This window comes from Mizuhopecten yessoensis, unplaced genomic scaffold, assembly GCF_002113885.1.
Source record: "Mizuhopecten yessoensis strain PY_sf001 unplaced genomic scaffold, ASM211388v2 scaffold6779, whole genome shotgun sequence".
NCBI lineage: Eukaryota > Metazoa > Mollusca > Bivalvia > Pectinida > Pectinidae > Mizuhopecten > Mizuhopecten yessoensis.
In genome coordinates this window covers 870594-888628 of record NW_018406720.1, presented here as the reverse complement: position 1 = coordinate 888628, position 18035 = coordinate 870594, and the positions used below count along the sequence as shown (strand labels likewise).

Below are 18035 nucleotides of genomic sequence, written 5' to 3'. Positions count from 1 at the left end.
ACCCTGACCATTAGACAGGCTGATACTTGTCCTTTGAATATAACAGAGGAGCGACACCCAACTTAAAAGCCAGGCAAATTTTACCGTTACGCGACCGCGAGATTCTTTTCATTACGTCAAACTCGTCTCATCAAGGTGGCGCACACTGAACCATCAATTTTGCTATGACATATTCCAGGGATGTAGAGAGCGTAAGTGAGCGTAACCCCTGAAGTATCGAGGATGTTTTTGTAAGCACTTCCCGGTCATATTTAATTTGTGAATTATGCAGTGTGTGATTCCAGCGTTCAGTGTATCTATACATTTGCAATATGTTTGTACATACAACAAATAATTAATAACACTTATATAGTTTCCCTTTTTTGTCATATTTTCTTTTGTTTAGGTCATATTTTTCACAATGTCTCCCTTTGTTTACATGTAACTTACTGATATATGTATAACCCTGACGATTCTCACGCACTCTGACGTTTGTTTATTTATGATAGGGAAATTGATTTCATATTTGGCTAAGATAGTACAGAGATAAACAGTCACAATGAAACAGCGTGTTTACACGAACAACTACAGCACAGATTTTTTCACTAGATATATTCAGATATTTTGTATTAATTCACTTGACCTAACGTATTCAATTTCGTACACAGTTTACCTTCGGTTACAAGCTAACCGAGGGGATATGCGATTACAACAGCATATTTTATATAAGTGACTACTGATTTTTTGTTTATGTATGTTTGTTGTATTATTGTTTCATAGTGACTGTTTATCTCTGTTATATGTTGTGATATGTAAATATTCATCTTTCTGTCTTGAAAAAGAGGTGGATTACCCTACCAAAAATACAATTTTCTTTGTCTGCACTGTCGTTATAACTTCTTTGCCCTTATTTTTATTTAGGTAACATGCGTCCAACCAACTTTTTTGGACGGAAATTGGATCATACTGTCGTTGTTACTTATGAGACGTATATAATATATATAGATATATATATTGTACATGAAAAGTTTTAAACCATTTAGTATATTATGTTGTTGATTGTTTGATATATATTAATATGATATCTCATCACAGTGAATAAAAACAACATCAAACTGCCTTTTTTCGTTTGCAATGATGATCAGTTTGTTTCAAAGCTTTTAAATAATCTCCCAAAAGACATATCAAAATTACACGGCAGAATATTTAATAGCACAATTGCCTGCATATTAAAATCTAAATTAAAGTTTGAGATGCTACTATGTCTGTGTACGTGATAATAGCCGTTTCCCCTCAGATACAGCAGTTGACCTGACCCAATGTGTATACATTGTGTAGTTTGGACCAAATGCACTTTGCATTTTAGGGTTGAGGCTAATATTGCTATTTTCTTTGGCCACCTCGTATTAACTGTAATCCTAAAAGTAGACTAAAATACAACTACAGGCAGAATATCAGTATTTGATTCATAAGAAACTATTAAAAGATTTAAATGTCTGACGCCTGTGACCTTTGTCAAAGAAGGACATTAGGTTGAACAGAGTTTATAGTCTTCCAACCCAGCATGCTTCTGGCAAAATATCATTACCCTGGACCTTTTGGCTATACAGAACAAATCATTTAAATATTTAAACATATATTGCCCACTATGACCTTAAATATGGGCGAAGGTCATTCATTTGAACAAACTTGATAGTCATTCATCCCAGCCTGCTAATGGCCAAATATCATCACCCTTGGCCGTTTGCTTATTGAGAAGAAGTCGTTTACAGGGTTGAAACATATTTCACCCCTGTGACATTGAATATATGTCAAGGTCATTCGTTTGAACAACCTTGGTAGCCCTTCATCCCAGGATGTTACTGGCGAAATATCAATATCCTAAGCCTCTTGGTTATTCAGAAGAAGTTGTTCATAGGTTTCAAACATATTTGACCCCTTTGACCTTGAATATAAGTCAAGGTCATTCGTTTGAACAAACTTGGTAGCCCTTCATCCCAGGATGCTACTGGCCAAATATCATCCCCCTAGGTCTCTTTGTTATTCAGAAGAAGCTGTTAAAAGATTTCAACATATTTGACCCCTGTGATCTTGAAATTGAATAAAGGTCATTCATTTGGACAAACTCTGTAGTCCTTTATTCCAGCATGCTACTGGCAAAATATCTTCATCCTAGGCCTTTTGGTTATTCAGAAGAAGTTTCAATAAAAAAAATTAACATATTTGACCCCTGTGACCTTGAATATAAGTAAAGGTCATTCATTTGAACAAACTTGGTAGCCCTTCCTCCCAGCATGTGACTGGCCAGATATCATCATCCTAGGCCTCTTGGTTATTCAGAAGAAGTTATTTTAAAGGTTTTGAACCTATTTGACCCCAGTGACATTGAATATAAGTAAAGGTCATTTATTTGAACAAACTTGGTAGCCCTTCATCTCAGCATGCTACTGGCCAAATATCATCACCCTAGATCTGTTGGTTATTCAGAAGAAGTCATTAAAAGATTGTAACGTATTTGACCCTTGGGACCTTGAATATAAGTCAATGTCATTCATTTGAACATACTTGGTAGCCCTTCATACCAGTATATTACTGACAAAACATCATCACCCTAGGCCTCTTGGTTATTCAGAAGAAGTCGTTAAAAGATTTTAACATATTTGATTCCTGTGACCTTGAAAATAGATGAAGGTCATTCATTTGAAAAAACTTGGTAGCCCTTTATCCCAGCATATTACTGGCCAAATAGCATCACCCTATGTCTTTTGGTTATTCAGAAGAAGTTGTTTTAAAGGTTTTTAACATATTCGACCCCTGTGACCTTGAATATAAGTCAAGGTCATTCATTTGAACAAACTTAGTAGCCCCTCATCCCAGCATGCAACAGGCCTAATACCAGTACTCTGGGCCTTTTTCTTATTGAGAAGAAGTCGTTTAAAGATTTTAAGACATTTGACCCAATTGACCTTGAAAGTAGGTCAATGTCATTCATTTGAACAAAATTAATAGCCCTTCATCACAGCATGCTGCTGGCCAAATATCATCACCCTGGGCATTTTGGTTATTCAGAAAAAGTTGTTTAAAGTTTTTTTTAAACATATTTGATCCCTGAGACCTTGAATATGGGTCAAGGTCATTTATTTGAACAAACTTAGTAGCCCATTATTCCAGTTTGCTTCTGGCCAAATATCATCACCCTGGTCCTTTTGTTTATTCAGAGGAAGTTGTTTAAAGTAAAATATTGACGCCGCACCACGGCATTAGCTCACTTGCCCTTCGGGCAGGTGATCTAAAAACACTCACGCCATAGAACCGGATATACAAGTCATTAATTAGGTTAGGGGTAGAACTTCTGAAAACCTTTCTTCTTTTTTTTAGATTATTTTACCACAGTATCTGTATGAATGTGTTTACCGATTTAAAGGTAAAAATAAAATCTTAATTTAAATAATGACTTTGTGAAAATTCGCTTCCTGTTACGATGAAAATATAAAATCATAATAGAACACAACAAAATTAAAGGAAACGGCAAATCCATCTGGTATTTTCACGCTTCTGGTGGACCATAGGTACTCGAGGGCACCATAATTCCATTTTATTTTTTGAACGTTTTGGGCAGCTTCTAAATTATTATAATCTTATTGTTGATAAAGCTCCTCATTCAACAACTTTGTTAAAGCTGTAATTAACTTATACCGCTAAGTTTCAAGCCTTGTGACTTTCATTCGGGATGTAACAGTGGCGGATCCAGAGACCTATCTGGGGGGGTCGGGGTGTCCAAATTTCCTGGGGGGGTTTCCATGTTCCTGAAGCCCAAACAAAACTTCTGGATCCGCCACTGTGTAATTATTATGGTCTCGTTAACTTGTATTGTTTCTGATCTTGCGGTGTTCAAATGTCGCAACTGATAATTATTTAAGAGTTTGCTTCATCATTATTATACTGGCTATGTTCTTCTCTTTTCAGTTCTGTGGTGATAATTGTAATTGCTTATGTCATGTTTTGTAAATGTTTGTGGACTTCATCGAAGTTGTACTGAACAAATGTATGGTTTTGTTTACAGCCCTGCGGCATTCATCATTCATATGATTATCAGGGTATAGCGTTGGCCATCGTCTTCATCGCTAACTGTATCGTTATCTCAATGAAGAGATGGAACAGGAGAAAAACTGTCATCAAGTGTCTACCGATACAAAACAGGTGTCGTCCGTCTCATATGGTATCTTTGTTATATATATATAAGAAATGACAAAAGTGTTTATTATTACTTCAGGAGGCACGTTGTCCAGTGGTAGGACGCCTGGCTTGTGACCGAAAGGGTTGCAGGTTCGCGCCACGGCAAGGTCAGGTGTTGTATCCTTTACTCCGCTTGTTCCAGTCTATTCAGCTGTAAATGCTAGCTGTTAGCGCCGAAATAGCAGCTCCGGCTGTATGCTCCCCGGGGAGTTGAGAAAGGTATTGGCTGGTTGCAAAGGCCCTATAACCACAGATAATAATTTGTGAACCGCTTTGAGACGACCTACGAACTAGGTTGTGATAAAGCGGTTGATAAGAACCTCGAATTATAATTATTAAATAATTACTTCCTTAGTTTCTTTGGAAACTTTTCGAAGACGTAAACACATCATCAAATAAATACATTACGGTATTCTGACAGGTAAAACGGGTATAACTGTGACGTCAGGAAAGGAAACAATGTAATGATATCGTATTATCTTCTTACTTTACCTTTAATGCAGGAAGTCCTCATTAGATACGTACAGTTGACTTATATTTACCCATGACGACCGGCACTAAATCCGGTTACTTAATTACAGACATGTAGTATTGCATGATCAGTTAGGAACTCCCATTTCTATTAGATAACAAGTTACGACATGGGAGTTAATACAAGTTACTGTAAAGCAGGGAAAGGGAGTTTGTCATTTCTTATTTATGTGCTTTTCAATCATTACCAAGGTAAGTACTTGTGTATGCAAGACATTAAAACAATACTAACAACAACACGTTATTATAGGAGCTGTATTATATTCTATATAATCGGACCAAATCATTTCAAATACGTTATTAGGGTCACTAAGGAAACTGGCAGTCAAAATATTAAAAAAAAAGGTATCTACATTTTAAAATTCTTATTAAAATAAATTTATGTTAGCTGTTAGCGCCGAAATAGCAGCTCCGGCTGTATGCTCCCGGGGAGTTGAGAAAGGTATTAGCTGGTTGCAAAGGCCCTATAACCACAGATAATAATTTGTGAATCGCTTTGAGATGACCTACGAACTAGGTTATGATAAAGCGGTTGATAAGAACCTCGAATTATAATTATAAATTAATAACTTCTCTAGTTTCTCTGGAAACTTTTCGAAGACGTAAACACATCATCAAATAAATACATTACGGTATTCTGACAGGTAAAACGGGTATAACTGTGACGTCAGGAAAGGAAACAATGTTATGATTTCGTATTATCTTCTTACTTTACCTTTAATGCAGGAAGTCCTCATTAGATACGTACAGTTGACTTATATTTACCCATGACGACCGGCACTAAATCCGGTTACTTAATTACAGACATGTAGTATTGCATGATCAGCTAGGAACTCCCATTTCTATTAGATAACAAGTTACGACATGGGAGTTAATACAAGTTACTGTGAAGCAGGGAAAGGGAGTTTGTCATTTCTTATTTATGTGCTTTTCAATCTTTACCAAGGTAAGTACTTGTGTATGCAAGACATTAAAACAATACTAACAACAACACGTTATTATAGGAGCTGTATTATATTCTCTATAATCGGACCAAATCATTTTAAATACGTTATTAAGTTCACTAAGGAAACTGGCAGTCAAAATATTAAAAAAAGGGTATCTACATTTTAAAGTTCTTATTAAAATAAATTTATGTTGCGCCATGATTTAGGTGAATTAATGGATAAAACATTGAAAGTAAGTCCCTTGTCACATCAGATAATGATAAAAACAGTACATGTCAAATAAAATGTTACATTGTGCCTTCGTTTCTGTTTAAATGTACATGTATGTGGTAAACATGCAGAATATATTGTTCTCTTAACAAATTAAAGCATGAAGTAGTAGCATTTTTATGAAGTATATGAACACGTGATTTATTTCTTCGTAATGAAGACAAAACATTTGTCGCAATCTGATATTAAACTGAACCAAAGAATTCTAGACGGTATTCGGACACATACCGGGATAACGTGGTTATGTGTAGGGCACATGGAGGTATTACCATAGCAACTGTGTATACAAAGTGGGGTAACCATGGTTTATGTGTATACACAGTGGGGTAAGTATGGTATCAGTGTATATGTGGACAGATACCGTTGTTAACATGATAACTATGGACACATACTCAGGTAAACAGGATAACTATGGACACATACTCAGGTTAACAGGATAATTATGGACACATACTCAGGTAAACAGGATAACTATGGACACATGCTCATGTCAACAGGATAAATATGGACACATATACTCAGGTTAACAGGATGATTGGACACATATCGGCTGACGTCACCATCATATCTATGCATACATACGAGGTAGTCAGTGTTTCATGTGTCACATTTAAAATAGTTTATTGTCGGTTAATTGTTCTTTCGGCCTGATACAAAGACAAAGTTGTAGAAAAAAGACACGGCGTGGAAAGAGAAACAAGAAAAGGAAACAAAGAGAGACAGAAATGTAGAAAGTGTGAGGCACATAAATACATTGATTTACAGATTTAGAATCAAACATCGGGGTACATTTTCAAATGTATTTAATACAGTCCTAATTGATCCACTAAACAATTAAGGTTGTTGTTATTTTGACAATATCTATGTCGCTCAATGAATTGTTAGATGCATTCTGTAGCTCAGTACGCAGATTTTACTATTTTTTGTTTATTGGTCGTTTCGCTACACTAGGAGTAAACGCCAAGGAGTACTGCCATACACTGGAAGGGATCAAGGAATGTGCCAACGGATGTTGTGGTGATAATTGGAGAAACAATGTTTCCTGCTGTCCATTCCAGTAAGTGTTCCTGGTCAACGTAATGTAAACAACAACTTTAAATTTATATTTAAATAACTAATTTAATTGAAATCAACCAAGTAATCAATTGATTTTTGTAACGTCTAACCTCCGTTACAAGTTGTGTCTAACCTCCGTTACAAGTTTGTCTAACCTCCGTTACAAGTTGTGTCTAACCTCCGTTACAAGTTGTGTCTTACCAAACGTGTCGGCTTTAATATCCGATTTGTGATCGTGTTTTAACTCGGAGGTATGTATGTAAATACATATTGTTGGGCTTTAACAACATACAAATGCAGACTAATTACATGTACATGCTTGTATCAAATACTCACGGGAGATATGTATTCCGTGCTGATAAACATGACAATAATACACGGTAGAGTGCCGACTGGCATGCAAGATTTGTGTGTTGATTGTCGTTTAAATAACCTTAATGATTTGTGACTTTCTTAATTTTGAACATCATAATTGAACCATAGTAAATATGTTTATAATGACTAACGAGGAAAGGACAACAATTCATTTTCTTCTTTTTACATTAAGATACAATACAATGTACATACATGACATAACATGACATAAAACAAACCTATATATAGACACACATATTACAATTATCAGAAAGGAAAGGTAAGATTGTTTAAAATGTATTTTTAATTTGAATTTCTCTATGAGCGTTTAGTGTGAGCGTAATCAATATTTGCATTTACTCAATATAATAATTATATACATGTATTATAAATAAGAAAATAACTAATGACAAATCGGTCCCAAATTTCAGGTTTGTGATGTTTTCGAAAAACGTTTTGTCATTTGGCCCATTCTCTTTGAAAGTGGTTAAGGTAGCTTTCTCCCTTACTTCTAGCAATGTATTTTTGATTAATTTGAATATGGAAATCTTGCCCGAGTTGTTTACCCATAAGGCTTTTGTAAGTGGAAATATGCCAAGCATCTAGCATGAAATTATTTTGGTGATTGGTATTTGGCAATTTCGTCTTTCATTTTCTAAAATTCAATTTTCAAATCGTCAGAAAAAAATAGGACACTGTCACCCATTTGTATTTTAAATGATGGTGTAAGGCTGCAATGACTATGATCGTGTTGTTTTCGTTCATAATGTATGGTGTAAACCAATCAACTTAGGCTGTTCGGTGCTGTTCTGGCTATCGTCTGGTTTTGTCTGCCACCGTACGGATCATGATTATACTGGTTTACTGCCTTAATCATGATGATGCTGGCTTACTGCCTTAATCATGATGATACTGGCTTACTGCCTTAATCATGATGAAACTGGCTTACTGCCTTTATCATGATTATACTGGCTCACTGCCTTAATCATAATTATACTGGCTTACTGCCTTAATCATGATTATACTGGCTTACTGCCTTAATCATGATTATATTGGCTTACTACCTTAATCATGATTATACTGTCTTACTGCATGTTTCATTTGCAGCTCTGTGGTCTTCGTCATGATTAGTCCCCCACCGGTGAAACCGNGGGGGGGGGGGGGGGGGGGGGGGGGGGGGGGGTACTATAGTTTTCCTCTCCATCCGTCTGTGTACGTACGTTTGTCAGCGCTCTAGCGGCTTCATTGCTTGAAGGATTTGGATCAAACTTTAAACTATTACAAAGGACCATACTATTTTTAGAAAATCCTTGTCAGCGCTCTAGCGGCTTCATTCCTTCAGGGATTGTGATCAATACTTAGTATGCTTGTTGTAATTGCTAATGTCATGTTTTATGAACTGTTGTGGACTTCATCAAGATTGTACTGAAAAATATCGTGGTTTTGTTTACAGCCCTGCGACCTTCACAATCCTGGGTATTGCGTTGGTTATCGTCTTCATAGCTTACTGTATCATTAACGCAATGAAGAGACGGAACAGGAGAAAAACTGTCATCAAGCCGAAAGTGTATACCGATACAAAACAGGTGTCGTCCGTCTCTTATGGTAGGGTCGTATTTATGTCTGCATTAGTCATTTGACGTTTATTTGTTATATATATAAGAAATAACAAAAGTTTCCCAGTACTTTCCTAGTTATAGATCAAATTATGTCATGAAAACCTCCGATTACCAATATTGTGAAAGTCACAGATTATTTAAAAACGACCGGCTGTACATCTCTAATTGTCTGATGTGACATTGCAGTTCGTGTGGCCACTGGTATCCTAAAGAAGTACCCATCCAACCTTCCACCTTCATACTTAAACGGACAGGAATTGAGGATACACAACACCGACGTTCCTCCAACCTATTCAGACGATCTGAACTACCTTCCACGATGACATCGTTCCCGTCCCAATCACTGTGACTCTGTTATCCCGACACAGACTCGCTAAAAGACATACATAACAACATCCTGTATACAACTTGTCCGGACTTGTAAGATATGTTATTTATGAAGTGTTGCACTCGCGACACTGTTGTTGTATATAGTTCTTTTTGTCATCCTCGATACACTTGGAGTTACGCTCATGTATGCTCTCTGCACCCCTGGAATATGTCATAGCGAAATTGAAGGCAAAAAGATAGCTGTTAGATTGGTCTCAGGTAAAAAAACAAAACAATCGCCAGGCTGATACTTGGCCTTTGAAGATTACAGAGGAGCGACACCCAACTTCAAAGCCAGTCATTTTTTACCGTTACGCGACCGCGAGATTCTTTTGATGTACGTTAAACTCGTCTTCTTGTCTCATCAACAAGGTGGGGCACACTGAGCCTTCAATTTTGCTATAAAATATTCCAGGAGTGAAGAGAGAGCGTAAATGAGCGTAACCCCTGAAGTATCGAGGATGTCTTTTGTAAGCACTTCCCGGTCATATTTAATTTGTGAATTATTTTCACAAAAAAAATAGCGACAGTTACAGTGAAAGTGTTAACTATACCCTGTATGCAGTGTGTGATTCCATCGTTCAGTGTATCTATATATTTTGCAATATTTTGTAAATACAACAAATAATGTAGATCAGTTTGATAGATAGTTAGTTTCCCCCTTTTGTCATATTTCCTTTGATTTCGGTCATATTTGTTACAGTATCTCCCTAAAAGATACTTTGTCTACATGTAACTTACTGATAGATATCACCATGCCGAGTCTCGCGCACTCTGACGTTTGTTTGAAGTATGATAACGACAGTACAGACAAAGAACTTAGTCAAATTTTCATGGCGACCCGCACCTTTTTCAAGACAGAAACACGAATGCTTGTTCGGATCTAGTGCTCATGTTAGATCGTATTGTCGTTATTACTAATGAGACCTATACATGGAAAGTTATAAACCAATTAGTGTATTATGTTGTTACTTGTTTGATATATATATTAATATGATATCTCATCACAGTGAATAAAAACGATATCAAACTGTATTGTATCGTTTGCAATTATCTGTTTGTTTTCCGAAGCTATTTGATAATCTTCCAATCGACATACCTAAATAACACGGCGGGCTAATTGATAGCACAATTGAAATTTAATTGCATATTAGAATCATCTCCATTTGAAATAGATAAAAATATACTACGGCTTTAGTGACACCTAGCATAAATTATCCAATAAGACAGACATCCCACGCAGTACGCTGTAACCCTGATCAAACACGGCAACGTCATGTCATAGCAAAATTCAAGGCTAATGCAGCACCTTGTGGATGTTGACAAGAAGCCTAGTTTGACCCTTTGATGTACACCAAAAGGATATCGCGGTCGCGTAACGGTAAAATTAACTCGCTTTACAGTCGGATGTCGTTCCTCTGGAACCATCAAAGGACAGGTATCAGCCTAGCGATTGGTCAGGTTTTTTCCTTGAGACCAATCAAATTGCTAGCCGCGTGGCTTCAAATTTGCTATGACATATTCCAGGGGTGCAGAGAGCGTGAGTGAGCATCGAGGATGCCAAAACAACAGAAAAAAAATGCATCGAACAATCTGTCAGACAACATTCAATGTATTTCTCCTTCTTCTGCGAGATCTCTTATATATATTGTTACCATGTGTATTACTGTATATTAATATAATATGAACATACTGCAATACCATAATCGGGACAAGGGGATATACCATACGTTAGTAACTTATAAAAGCCCAGTTCCAATATGTATATAATAATATCAAACACCTTAAGGTGACAAAACACTGAGAAGGTAGTTCGCTTTCAGTAAAACTGATTGAGAGATCTGGCGATAAAGGAGAGCAGGCGTGTGAAGACATGGGATTGTTGAAGACATCAGTGGGACACTTAATCGATAATCATGAGACAAGGTTCAAGTAGCTTTAGTTTTTACTATTCCAAAAATTGAAGAATTTCTAAATTGAGCTGATAAAATTATAATAAATTAAGACCTTTTGAATCTTTTAACGAAATATTCAAGAAATTGCCCAACTGCTTTTATGGGTTAACAATGAAGATATTTTCGCAGTTTCATTTATTTACGTATCATGCTACTCAGTTATGGTATAACTATTGTTGAAGACTCGAGCTGACCACTATGGTAGGGGGACCTGCAACCAGTGGACAGCTTGGGGATATACTATAGTCGGTTACATTTATCCCAACAGGGTTAGGCTGGCTATGACTGCAATATTCTGTACTTGTCTATTTCCCTATCTTTTGTATTGCTTTCTTATTATTGAAATTACTTTGTAAATAGTGTCCATTTTATTATGTTTGGCGATTAGTTTTCACTCAGTATGTTATAAAGGTGAGATCAGGACTTTTATTTTATCATATTTTTTTTAAAGTGAACATTGTATTATGTTAAATAATAGGGGCACTGTAGTGATATTTTTGTGACAGAAAAGTATAATTCAGCAGTAATACCTTATACAATGTAAATTCTGCAACATCAGTTAACCAATACAAACAGTATACCCATGATTTAGAATATCACGACTTGATAGTTTTTGTATGTTTCGTGAAAATATGCATATTACAACCCATCATTTGTTAAATTAGTATATATCCTGTGTTCAAAGATATCTTATGAAAGAAGTATGTAACAATATTTATGATATCTTAAGGAGAAAGTTCTGTAAGATATTTATAAATAAGATTGATTATATAAGACATCGTTCATATTTTGACGAAATACATTTGCGATTTTGCTCAATAAGGTTGTCATTAAACAGGCTATTGCACTGAATATACGAAAACTGACAGGTTTGTGATACCCAAAGGGGGACAACTCACACTTACTTGAGAGTGCATGAGACATTTAGTTATCCCAGGTAAATTCATTTTTGACTCATATAACTTCAAAAGCGGACTGAATTATCTATTGACGTACGTAGAGGTGGTCACCCTTTTCATGTTCACTATGTTGTCTTGTCTCATGCTACGACACACATCTTCCATTCAACAAGATTTTGTCATTAGTTGGTAAAACATTTTATACGATTTATACGTAAAACGTTTAGTTTGTATCGGGACAGAGAACGTTATCGACCCTGAAGTAGCGGACTTCCTGACAACCACCTGTAGGTATGGTATCACTGTGCTATGTAATAAACATGTTTACCAACAGGGTAGAATTGCGGGATGTCGTATGAATAACACATTGCATTAACACACACAAGTAATGTACAGGTAAAATCATATCGTTTCTTTCCCTCTTGTATAATTCCATTGTTTTAGTATAAATGGAACCCCAAAAGAAAACAAGTAAATACAAACATATTTGAGTGCGAAAAACGAAAGCAATGAATTCAAAACATACATATGATTTATTACAAAGTGTCTATACACGAGATGTTGAAAACAGACATTACATGTATCGTTAATCATCACGATCTCAGGTTACATATTATTGAAGGTACATTTGATGCGTTATTTAAGTTTTAAACCTTTCTCGGTAGGAATTACGTTTGCATTACCTTTAAAGAGTTGTATGTACTCTCTCGAACTATTTTACATATAGTGACAATAGTGACAGACCTGCGAGTAATCCCTAGTTACAGGACTTCGTACAATAGGTGCACACATGCTGCGTTTTAGGATACGGCTAGTGTACGCGGAGTCATGAAATGAACGCGGAAAAGATCCGTCTGACTGGAACATATGGCAAGCCAGCTTAACATTTATTCAAGGAGCAATGTCGATCCTGTATTTCATCGAATTATATAAGATAATCATATGAGATATCTCATATACAATAGAGATATCTTATATAAATGAGATATCTTATATACAATATAGTACAGAAGATATCTTATATAGCATATCAGATATCTTATATACGATATAAGATAATATCTTAAATAATATATGAGATATCTTATATTATATATAAAATATCTTATATACTATATGAGATATCTTATATAGAAATTAAATGAACAAATGTTAAGTTGGCTTGCCATAGGAACATGTACTGTGAAGACAGTCCTTCACCTGATTAACCTTTTGAAGAATGGTACTTGAAAATTAGAACTACCATGATCGTTGTAATAAATGTTCTAACATTTGTATATTAATTGCATAGTAAATGCTGAAACCCATTGGTGTTTCATACGGTAATTGAGATCGGCTTTTCTTACCGCACTTATCGCAAAGGCTGCCGACATGATTATTTCCATGAGGTTGCCGTGGTCACAGGAAAAACAGTTTATTTGTCCATATGTGGCCGTGGTTATCACAGGTATTACAGACAAATGTATGTGATGGTTTCATGTCTTGGACGGTGTTTTATGGGCCTCCTCAACAGATGAAGTGACTGAAGATGATGCACCCATCGGGTAGATCTCCTTTGGGTCATCCCATTCTTCTGTATCCCTCATACGTGTCTGAATTGAAAGTTTTATTGATACAAATCAAATTATAAAAGAGAATTTACAACAAGTTACATATGTTTGAAATGTTTTCATGTTTCAAACCATACATATTCATTCTTGAATCTTAATTGGTCGATATATTGCCAAATATTAAAACATAACCTATGTTCCGCGTTAAATATTTATCCGGTTTCGTTTAGTATTGTTTAACGTCCTTTCAACAGCTATGATCATTTAAGGACGGCCTCCCCTGTGTGTAAGATGCATGCGTGTAGTGTGTGCGTGTGTGTTTTGGGAGACTGCGGTATATTCGTGTTAGTCTCCTTGTGATAGCACGGAACTGATGCCAACTTTATAGTGCTACCTCACTGAAACATACTGCCGAAGACACCCAGCAGGACACCCCACCCGGTCACATTATACTGACAACGGGCGAACCAGTCGCCCACTCCTAAATTTCTGAGCGTTAAGCAGGAGTAGAAACTACCATTTTTACAGACTCTGGGATGTCTCGGCCAGGAGACAGAACCCAAAGCCTTCCTCACAGGGGCGAACGCTCAACTAAAGGCCAAAAATGAGGCATTGTCAAGGGAGACATTAGGAAGAAGAAAGTTGTTTAGAAAGAAGAGAAAAGATAAGATCCCATCTGTTGGGAGCCTGAATTATCTAGTCTAACACCAAAAATAGAAAGTTGCAAACTTAGAATCGAAATTTGCATTCTCAAAACTAGGATTTAGCATATGCAAAAATAATAAAGGATATCAAATAAATGGGACTCTGTTCCGTTCACTTAAAAATATGTTTATTCAGCAATGAACACGGTCTGAAAAGACACAAAGTAGTGATAAATTGCACAATAATAATTAGCATGAATTTCGTATAGAAACTAATCATAACATACAATTCTCTATCTCCCCCAAGTCTTTGGTACACGCGAGTTATAGGGTCACTCGTATTAGTCCTAGGAACAAAGACTGATGTGAAATATGAGAATTATTAAGAAATGTACGACTAATTGTCCTAAAATAAACAAAATGAAGCACTGAGTCTCCGTGAAAAGTTGCACAACAGATATAACACTTAGGAAATGTTCCAAGTAGAAACAAGTCAATTGTTATTTGGACATTTTATAATCTGAATGCCAAGCTGGTTTCTTTGTGGCACGACCAGAAGTCCGGATCGGTGCAGGGGACGGAACTACTGCTTGTGGCGTATGTGTCGAGATAGGTGGCATCGTTGCCGGGGGTGTGGTGATTTTGCTCACTGGGGTTGCAGGAGAATCAAACGCTAGATGACGTCGACTGAAGATGTCTCGAATACCAAATGGTGGTGAAGGGTGATCAACATCAGATGATGAACGAGGCGAACGTTGTATGGTTCTAGTAGTCAACGGAGTGGATGGTGGAGGACTCGTATCCTTACGGGGAGGGTTGCTCTCTTCACCGACGACGGTGTCTGGGGCGTTAGAAGTAGGAGACGTCGTACGATGGGAGAGTCCAATTTGATTGTCAATTGTGTAGCGCGCTGGTGGTGTAACGACTGGGATATACTTCCTTAGGAATTTCCTGTTGCGTAAGGTAACACGGCCAGATCCGTCAACCCGAACTACATATTGATCAAACTGGCGAACTTCGGTAATGATTCCAGTCTTGTCCCATTTAAGGGGGTGAGGACCAACTTGATTTTGGATGCGTACATGATCTCCAACTGCAAGAGGTAAGAGGCGTTTGGTGTGTTCAGACCAACGTTCACTTTCTCGCATGTGACGATTCCGTAACGCCTCCTCGCGAGCTGCTAAAGTCTCCAGCCAAGTGTTGTGTGGAATGTACCGACCGGGCGGTATAGGAATAAAGTCTCGTATAGGACGACCGAACACGCACATAGCAGGGGATAGTTTTGTGTCTCTGTCAGGTGTGTTACGATACTGGAGAATAGCGCGTTGGAATGCGTCGGTGTTTAAGTCGCTATTGGGACTGGTGATCAGACGCTTCACTGTTTTGACTCCCACTTCAGCACGGCAGTTACTATGGGGAAAAAGCTACAAATGACAGTCTATGGTGAACGCCCCAGTTCCTGAGAAATCGACGTGTGGCCGCAGAATTGAACTCGGGTCCACCATCTGATGCTAGTTCATCAGGGATACCAAAAGTAACAAATGTCCTTCGGAGACAGTCTATTAAACCATTGTAACCATCAGAGACTTTCTCCATCACCGGCCAGTTGGAATTACAATCAACTACCACTAGGTAATTACAGCTCATGTAGTGGAAAAAATCTGCACACACGCATTGGAATGGATAGTCAGGAGTTATCAAAGGCGTCGGTGGTGCATTCGGGTTAAATGGAGCAATATGGTTGCAGTGGTTACAAGTTGCGCGTAGGGAGGCGATGGCAGGCGTGATACCAGGCCAGAAGATTGACGCGTCAGCTCTTGAAGTCATAGATGTCACCCCTTGATGTGCAGAATGCAGAGAGGCAAGGGTTTCTTCCCGAAACGATGGTGGAATGACTAGTCTGTCTTTATAAAGTACTACACCATCAACCGTATGAAGGTCGTCGCGGAATGGGAAATATTCTTGCCGCCGGTATGTTGTCATCGCTGGTAGTAGTGGTTCTAACGCGCTCCCAGGTGACGGATCGTAAATTGATCGCATCTGGTGTTGAAGAGGCTGTTGCCACGACATGCTCCTCGACAAATGCTAGTCCTGATGAAGGCATGCATAGACCACTCATTAGACCAAAGTGGGCGATGTCGACGGCAGAAAAGGACAGTGCTGCAATGTCGTCCTCGAGCACAAGTTTCTCAGGCTCACCAATAGGATGTCGGGAGATACAAACCGCAGCACGATGTCGTGTGCCAAGCACATGAAGCATTCAAAACGGTATCGTAGTGTTTTCTCCTTGAGGTTACGAAGTCTGTTGTTAGGAATGTGTTCCAGTGATCTATCGCCAAATAACTTCAACAATGGCTTATGATCAACAGCTATGATCAAGTTGTCGCACCCAAGAACGAAGTGTCTAGCTTTATCAAGAGCATCTGCTACTGCCAGGGCCTCGCCCTCAACCGGCGCGTAACGCGTCTCTACCGCATGTGTGAACCGACTACCTACGAGTGTAACTTTCCAACCATCACGGCAGCATAGCAGGCTTTCATTAGCACAAGCGCAGTGTTTCTGTAGCAACCAGAATTCAATGCCAGTCTTTGACCAGTCCGTCGCGAGACACGTCAATTTACGTCGAAAATCCGTACACCCTGCTCAATCTCGTTGGCAATGACAATTTTGGATTCCTCAAAAAGTCGTTGGAGATCTTCAGTCCACTGAAATGGTTGATCTGGTTTGATCAACTGACGGAGAGGAAGCATATTCTCAGTCATACTGAAGGCATACGACACCTGATGGGCTAGTCCAAACCATGGCCGCACATCTGTGATGTTCCTGGGTGTCGGGAAATCCAGGATGGTGCGTAGGTATTTCTGTGAAGGCCGTACACTATCGTTGGTTATTTCAAACCCAGCGAATTCGAGTGTGTCCTCTGCAAATACAAATTTGTCAGGGTTCAGCGTTATACCGTTACGGCCGCATATGTCAAGCCACTGGACTGCCTAAAAGAAGCTTTCTTCAACAGTGTCTGACCATAAAAGAACATCTTCGACACATTTTGTTTTGTTGGGGATATCCGAAACAAGCTCGTCATAGCGCCTGGTGTATCCGTCGCCCGATGCAATGCAGTCTTGGGGTGCAGTTTTGTAACGGTACCTCCCACAAGAAGTAATGAACGTGGTCAAGTGTCTGTCCTCTTCGCAGATGGGTACACTGTGATAACCGTTCCATGCATCAAATAATGTCTTCTTCTTTCCATGTGGAAAAAAACGGGTAAAGTCGAAGCGGTGCAGTATATAGTCATGGTTTTCTGTTGTATTTTATTCATTTTTCACTAATTGTGTAGGGTTATACTGTATCAGCGACGTGCATAAAGGGTATTGACCGTGTTCATAAATGGGACTCTGTTACGTTCACTTAAAAATATGTTAAAACACAAAGTAGTGGTAAATTGCACAATGATAATTAACATGAATTACGTATAGAAACTAATTATAACATACAATCCTCTATAAAACATTATTTTGGGGGTCAGCAATTACATACTTTTGAATAATATTTTAGAATTCAAATTTTGCCGCCAAAGAAATTATCTGTTCCGAGAACTGCCACCCGGAAGTAAATCAACCTCGATTAGG

The 18035-nt window shown here is 37.9% G+C and overlaps 1 protein-coding gene across 1 annotated transcript; it reads left to right on the top strand.

Annotated features, from left to right (window-relative positions):
- Window positions 1-5551: 5551 nt before the first annotated feature.
- Window positions 5552-9576, top strand: LOC110452656. The gene is made up of 4 exons (XM_021501304.1): window positions 5552-5692; window positions 6915-7020; window positions 8827-8978; window positions 9179-9576. The coding sequence occupies exons 1-4, from the start codon at window positions 5611-5613 to the stop codon at window positions 9313-9315; spliced, it is 477 nt and encodes a 158-aa protein (XP_021356979.1). The 5' UTR covers window positions 5552-5610; the 3' UTR covers window positions 9316-9576.
- Window positions 9577-18035: the final 8459 nt, after the last annotated feature.

Coding starts and splice junctions, on each gene's coding strand:
- LOC110452656 (XM_021501304.1), top strand. CDS start 5,611: ATGGGAGTTAATACAAGTTACTGTGAAGCAGGGAAAGGGAGTTTGTCA. Junction 5,693..6,914: donor GCTTTTCAATCTTTACCAAG/GTAAGTACTTGT, acceptor TCGCTACACTAG/GAGTAAACGCCAAGGAGTAC. Junction 8,979..9,178: donor GGTGTCGTCCGTCTCTTATG/GTAGGGTCGTAT, acceptor GTGACATTGCAG/TTCGTGTGGCCACTGGTATC.